This window comes from Nematolebias whitei, chromosome 4, assembly GCF_014905685.2.
Source record: "Nematolebias whitei isolate Nwh7 chromosome 4, NemWhi1, whole genome shotgun sequence".
NCBI classification, from domain to species: Eukaryota; Metazoa; Chordata; class Actinopteri; order Cyprinodontiformes; family Rivulidae; genus Nematolebias; species Nematolebias whitei.
The window spans coordinates 39,386,021-39,393,970 of NC_056501.1; the positions used below are offsets into that span (position 1 = coordinate 39,386,021).

General features: G+C 39.2%; 1 protein-coding gene across 1 annotated transcript; it reads right to left on the reverse strand.

Moving 5' to 3' along the window:
- Positions 1-1,077: 1,077 nt before the first annotated feature.
- On the reverse strand, positions 1,078-2,721 carry si:ch73-170d6.2. The gene has a single exon (XM_037675101.1). It carries the CDS (start codon positions 2,719-2,721, stop codon positions 1,078-1,080), a length of 1,644 nt encoding a protein of 547 aa, XP_037531029.1.
- Positions 2,722-7,950: the final 5,229 nt, after the last annotated feature.

Genomic DNA, 7,950 nt, shown 5'->3' on the forward strand with positions numbered 1-7,950 from the left:
GGGGCCTTTCTGGGTGGAGTTTGCATGTTCTCTCTGTGCATGCGTGGGTTTTCTCCGGGTACTCCGGTTTATTCCCACAGACCAAAAACATGCATGTTAGGCTGATTGGTAACTTTAAATTGTCCCTAGGTGTGAGTGAGAAAGTGAATGGTTGTTTGTCTCTATGTGGCCCTGTGATGGACTTGCGACCCGTCCAGGGTGTACCCCGCCCCTCGCACAGTGATTGCTGGACATGGGCACCAGCGACCCCCATGACCCAAAATGGAATAAGCGGGTAAAGATAATGGATGGATGGACGGATGGTTGCCATGTGGTATAAGAAACACTATGATTCATTAAACAGTTCCAACATATTAAAATAAAAGTATTGACAATGTCAGGGTGTAAAAAAGGACAATAAGCAGCTGTTTAGGTGTGATTTTATTTATAACTTTATTTATTTCTCAATCAATATAACAAAATACAATTAGGTGGATACACAACATATTGTGTACGTCTATAGAGGTACTTGAGTATCTTTGTCCAAAACTTTAAAAAAAAACAGACATTGTTATTTTTATAAGATATTTGTTAGAGCCATAATATCTGTCAAAAGATGCAATATTTAAAAGTTTTTTTTTATTTTAATTTTTCAAGTACCTGAATCATGCATGCTAAAAATAACCACTAAATATACACGGCCACTCCCAATAGTCTACAGTATAATTTGTAATAAATGATTGAAATCAGCAGAGTCATGTTTTGTTGCCAAATTTTACAAGTCCAAACAGACTTGAGTCAGTAAAATAATCCCCAGATTTAGAGTCAGGGGGCGACACCAGGTCCAAAGATAAAAGGTCAAGTTCCTCGTTTTGTTTCTGAAAAGAATCGGTGACTAAAAGCTGTGAGAACGAGAGTTGACAGAGGCATGTTAGGGGAGGAACTCGGGCGGTGGAAAGCATAAAGAAAGGTTGAAGCTAAAATCACCTGCATATAAGCTGAGATATTTTGAACTCTAACAGAATGGATCAAAACTGATTGCAGCTGATGGCTGAACTCGAAGAGATTATTGTTTAATCGGTGGAATCTCTGCTAATGTTAGATATGTTTCAGTGGCTTCTCTCCTTTCTCCACTTGTGCCAATAGCTCAGCCTTTTTTCTTATCTTCATCAGAGCGTCGACTCGTGTCTTCCAGCCTGGTGCTCCCTCCTGTTTCTCTCCTTCAATCAACAGGTCGATGTACTCAGGAGCAGAGAGAGGATTGGGCTTCAGGGCGATTTCTTTCAGTCTGTTCAGACACTTTGCAGACTCTACTGTCAGTCTCCCCACCTTTTCCTCCATACGTTTATAGTCAGTCTGCAGTTGGTCCAGCACGCCCTGAACAGTCATCTTCAATCCGGTGGCTTTCTGGTATTTTTCTTTCAGCTCTTTTATTGTTTTTGTTTCTGTGACATCTCGATAATCCCACTTATACTTCTGATTAAAATGTACATTCCAGAAACATTTCCCTGGACACACCATACAGTATCCATTCTTCTTCATTGCAACACAGTGTATTTTATCTTTATCATCAGCATATGCACAAAAATCATGACAGGTGAAAGAACACTGCTGACAGTTGGTGATGAAGTGTCTAGAACCAGTGACAACAGTTTGAATGGCCTTTTTGACAGTGACATTAAACTGAAACTTCTCGTTTCTGCTGATCTCTGATTCGTGATCTTTGATTTGTTGCCTCGTCTCTCTTATTTCTTCCATTTTGTCTAAACCCAGTTTAAACTCCTTCTGCAAAGACTCAATATAATTCTCCAGCTGCTGTCTCTCTCTCAGGACCTCCTTTGTCAGGATCAAACTTTTGGTTTTCATTTGGTTTAGAGCAAAAAAAAAACTCTTCATGCTTTTTGTTCCCATGTTCCAAAACATCTGATCAAACTTTTCATCTTCATCATCCTCATCAATGCTGCTGGTTGAAGCAGCTTTGTTGTCTGCATACAGAGCTGAGTTGTTAAACTTGAAGTGAACCGGCAGCCCGTTGGTTTTAGGACATGGGACATCTGATGCATTGATTCCTTCTAGAACTGGAGGCAGCTGACCATCTGCAAACGTCACCATAATCCTGATGTTTTCCGCCACATCTTTGCCAAAGATTGAAAGGATTGAATCAAACACATATTTCTGTGTTGATGTGAGTCGAGCTAAAGCTGCTTGAGCTACAAAACACACAGCATCAATTTCACTGACACCATTCTGTGAAGAGAAGAGGCTACGTAGCTGCTCAATGATCTCTCCGTCTCGTTCTATTCCTCTGGTGTCTCCAAACCCTGGAGTGTCCACAATAGTCAGAGAGAAGGGGACCAAAAACCCATCCTGGTGGTAGAGTTTGTACACCGTGACTTCAGATGTCTGACTGTGAGCCTGTGACGTGGACTGACCTTCATGCACCAACTTGAACCGATACGAATCGTTCCATTGGACACCCAGGATGTAATTTATCATCCCGTTGATCAGAGTTGACTTCCCAGCACCAGTGACTCCAAGAACCATGATGGTTCGGTTGGAATTTGTGTTTTCTTTCCCAAAACTGAAATATTTGCACCCTTTTATATAGATTTCTTTTTCATCCAGGGGAATTTTATAAGAAGAGAGAGGCCCTGTATTTGGTTTCACCAAGCTGCTTTTAACTTTAACAGCCTCAGAAAGCCTTTTGGCTTTGTCTGATAATGGGGCAAAGAATCGTTTCATTGTAACTGATCTTCAGAGAACAAAACTTCTGGACAGATCCTGAGAGGGTTCTTCCGGAGAGGGTTGCTTTTAGCTGTACGTCTTCAGATCTCTCACACAACCTGAAAAATAAATAAATAAATACATACAAATACAACTCAGGCAACAACCACTTGCACATGCTGGTGGAAGAAAAGGTCTTAGTCAAATTGTACCTACGTTTTATAGTACCCTTATTTGGAATGCAGCTGTTGTCATTTCATATCCAGTTATTAACATTGAGTTTACAGCTGCAGATATTTCAAAACTAATTGGGACTAAACAGTTGATGTAGATTCTCCGTCATCCAGGATGGGTAATCCAAAAAATTGATTAAAATAAGTAAATAAATAAATAAATAGAACAACTTCTGTTCTATCGCTGAAAACATTGCTCTTCCTGTCTGTGAGGAGTTCTCAGTTCAAAATCTGGAGAGTGTGGAGTTCCAAGCTGCGTGAGGCTCTGATGTGTAACCTAAATTCAGATATATGGTAGATTAGAGTAAAACTACAAAAAAGAAAAACAACTACTTTAAACCGAGGAAAAGGTCTCCGATTTCAGCTGAATAAATCCTACAATGCAGCATTAGGCCTGATTCCCAGTCATTTCCACTCCAATTCACACCTTCATGCATGTGACCAAACAGTGTCTCATGAGTCAGGCAGACAACGAGTTTAAGGACTCTAATGTTTCACATCTTTTCTTCTTACAACCAGATGAATGTGGAAGTGAGCACACAAGACACCTCCCCTGCCACCTCCATTTAATCTTTGACACCCACTATCTTGTTCAAATTACACATTCAGCAAAATATGGCAGAGACATAACATAAATATCAATATTCTGTGGCAAACATTGAAAAGTAATGCAAACTGGTTTTAAAAACATAGGTTTTGTGAGGTTTCCAGCCATTTCAGTTGGTGCTTTAAAAACAGCTCTTCACTTTCATATATTGTATGGGGTTTGATGTCACTTGAGGGACCAACACTTTTGCCAAACTATAATACAAGCTCATCAAAGCAAAACCATGCCGAATCAGTCAAGGCCCGGGTTAACAATGATCACCACCGGTGCTGTAGACAAACAGGGCGCAGATGGAAATTGTGCTACTGTTGGTCTAAGACCACAAGGAAGAAAACGTGTCAGGAGACAGAGGGAGAAGAGGAAAGTCAAGAATGTAGGACTGAGGGTGGACACTCTAACTGTGGGGACAATGACCGGCAAAGGTAGAGAGCTGGCTGACATGATGCAGAGAAGGAAGGTAGATGTTTTATGTATCCAAGAGACCAAGTGGAAGGGCAGCAAGGCTCTCAACATTAGATCAGGGTTTAAACCGTTTTACCATGGTGGGGTTAGAAAGAGAAATGGAGTAGGGGTGATCCTGAAGGAGGAATTGGCAAAGCATGTATTAGAGGTGAAAAGCGTGTCAGATAGGGTGATGTGCCTGAAGGTAGAAGTAGAAGATCTGATGCTAAGTTGTCAGTGGTTATGCTCCACATGTCGGATTTGTTGTGGAGGAGAAAGATACATTTTGGAAAGATCTGGATGAAATGATAGAGCGTATTCCCAGGGAGGAGAAATTGGTGATTGGAGCAGACCTGAATGGACATGTTGGTGAAGGAAACACAGGAGACGAGGAAGTGATGTGTAGGCTTGGTGTCAAGGAAAGAAACCAGGAAGGACAGATGGTGGTGGATTTTGCCAAGAGAACAGAAATGCTGTAGTCAACACTTATTTCCAAAAGAGGGAGTAACATAGAGCGAGAGTGGAGGCAGGAGGATACAGGGAAACTACATTCTGTGTAGAAGAGGAAACCTGAGGGAGATTGGAGACTGTAAGGTTGTGGCCAGCCCAGACAGCATCAGGTGGTTGTGGCTACAATAGTTACTGCTTTGACAAGAAAAGAAATTGTTTGTTTTTGTTTGCATCTTATCTCACTCAGCCTTATAACCTGAACCCCTCACTCACTGCTATTTGATCTGAGAAAGCTCCTCGGAGTGAAATGTCTTCTGTTACAAATAAAATCCAGTTGTTTTTGTATTGAACGTTTTTTGAATTTATCATGTCCTGGATGACTGAGAATCTTCACCAGCATGAGCCTGATAACTGAAAGATCTTCCTCCCATTCTGCTTTTGGAAACTCTAGGAACCGTAAACAAGCCTGCATTCTGAGAGCGAAGTGCTCTGTTAGGAAAATATGGAACAATAATATATATAATATAAGATGGAGCTAGAGTTCTATTTCCAAAACCTAAACTGAGTCTGGAAAAATGGAAAAGATGATAAAGTCCTGCGGCCAATCTCGTGGGCAGCTGAATACAACAGTTATAAACAGGAAATACAACATGCTCACCTGTACAAAGATAACTGCAGGTAAATCCACTATTTTCTGTCACAATTACGTTGTATGCTTAATAATTAAAATAAATTAAATGTTAATGATTTAATGGAGTTATTGAGGCTCAGTGCTTAGCACTGATACCTCACAGCAAGAAGGTTGTGGGTTCAATCCCTGGTTGGACCTGGGGTCTTTCTGTGTGGAGTTTGCATGTTCTTCTTGTGCTTGCACGGGTTTTCTTTGGGTACTCTCGTTTCCTCCCACAGACCAAAAACATGCATGTTAGGCTGATTGGTAACTCTAAATTGTCCCTAGGTGTGAGTGAGAGACTGAATGGTTGTTTGTCTCGTTTGTCTCTATGTGTCCCTGTGATGGACTTGCGACCCGTCCAGGGTGTACCCCGCCCCTCGCACAGTGATTGCTGGACATGGGCACCAGCGACCCCCGTGCCCCAAAATGGAACAAACGGGTAAAGATAATGGATGGATGGATGGGATTTGCCTACAAAGTAGTTAAATAAAGGTTAATAAATAAATAAAAAATTAAAGCTAGTTGTGCTTTGTATGTAGATGTAGATTTGTTTTGTTTTGTTTTTTGAATGTCCAGAGGACCAGACTTAACTTTTTTAGATTTTTCTACCTGGATTATTGAGCATGCATCAGGATATATAGCTATGTTGCAACTTCTATTTGAATAAGTTTACTCTTTGTTTGCTATGATCAGTTAATACTAAATAGATTTTGTACAAAGTGCTTATTATGTTGGTGTAATGTAAAGCAGAGCACTAAGTCTGTAGCATCTTCGCTAGCGCATCTGTATCGCACAGCGCTAGCTTAGTGCCACTTCTTGTTGTGCTGAGCACTCTAAAATTGTCATTGACATTGTTATTGAATAGTTATTGGTTATAATTAATAGCTATTGTTTTTACTTATGTAGATAAACGTAGATGTTTAACAACCCGTTCACTTCCATTGTTTTGTTGACACCACCCAGCTCTTCTTATCTACAGCACCTAATTCTTCACTTTCTCCTTCCTCCCTCACTTCCTGCTTAGCTGAAATTAAATCCTGGTTTTCATCTAACTTCCTTAAATTAAACAGTGATAAAACAGAGTTTCTACTCATGGGTACTAAATCCACCATATCTAAAGTCAACAGTTTTTCCCTCACCATTGACAGCTCCATGGTTTCTCCCTCCCCTCACGTTAAGAGTCTGGGTGTCATGCTTGACAGCACTCTCTCTTTTCACTCTAGCATCAATAATATTACCCGGTCTGCAAACTTCCACCTTGGAAACATCAACAGTCTCCTCCATCCCTCTCCCTGCACTCTGCTTCCATCCTTGTCCATAGTTTGGTCATTTCTCGAATTGATTACTGCAACTCTCTCCTATTTGGTCTGCCACAAAAATTACTCGGTAAGCTTCAAATGGTTCAAAATTCAGCTGCCGGCATCGTTACCAAACCCCCCCTCATTTCAGCACATCACCCCAGTTTTACAGCAACTTCACTGGCTTCTTTATCCCTAAAGGTGCCTTGTATGTTACCTTGTAAATACGTTATCTTGCAAGTTTCCATATGTTGCCCTCTAAGTATCAGGTATGTATACTGTAAGTACCATGCTGAATTATCTTTTGTTCCTTTTTTCCCCAAGTTCAAACCATTATTAGTAAACAATTAGAAACTAAACACCAAAATCGTTTGTAGATGCTTTTGCAGTAGTGTCAAACTTTGTAACTTATTTAACAATCGCTTCAAATTAATTTAAAGTTAATTTTAAATTTTGATCAGATTACTGATATTTACGCAGGAGTTTGATAATTACTGCAGCAGATTGTTTAAGTTAAAAACAATTCTGGTTATAAATTTAGAAATGAGTTTCAACAAACCTGATGGTCGATTTAATTGAAGGTTGGTGCTCAATGAAGCAGTTTCAAAATTCTGCTTGGAATTTCTGTCGTTTCCAAAAATCCTGAAACAAAAGAACAAAGTAGCAATTTTTAGATGTCCTGAATAGGCTATTTACCTAAATCAGTTAAAGATATATCTTTAAAGAATTGTAAAAATAAATAAATAAATAAAATATTTGAAAATTAACAATCTCAATCTCAATATATTACGTATCGTAATGCTTTCTTTTTTCAAATGGTCTTAGTTCAGAATACTATTACAATAGTTGTAATAGGAGTAGGTTTTTTAATCTTCTTACATCTGAGCATGGAGCCTATTAAAGCGATCACTGGTTTAATTATGTGATTGTTTGTCTTTGTGTTGGTCCTGTGATGGACTGGTGGTCTAAGGTGTAAACTGTCTTTTACCCAAAGGGCAATTTAAAGTTACTGATTCACTTAACTTTGACCTTTTGATTTCTGACAGAAAACTGGTGAAACACACACAAAAATGGTAGTGATTTAAATCTCTGATGCCAACCTTAAGTAACTAAGTTTTTTATTTATTTGTTTGTTGTGAGGTGGTACAGGTAAAGATAAACTTAAACTAACCTTTGTTGGCTTTCCTGTGCTCTGTCCTTTAGTTTCTGAGAGCTGTTGTGCTTTATAGCAATGAGTTCCTTTCACATTTAAAACAAATATGAGTCACAGTGATAACAGAATTTTACAAATAAACCTTAATAAAACAGTTTGAAAAAACATTAAAGCATGTCAAAGTAAAAACATATGTGTCCAAAAAACTTACCTTTACATTTGCCCTGATGAGTTCTGCTTCTCTTTACTGTGCCTCCTTTTATATAGAAACACACACCCACTTCTGCTCAAAATGAAACTAAATTATCAAAGTACATCCTTTTCTGGCTCTCATCCATCATGAAGATTATAAAACCTGTCTTTTGATTCATGAGAAGCAAAATAGACTAAAA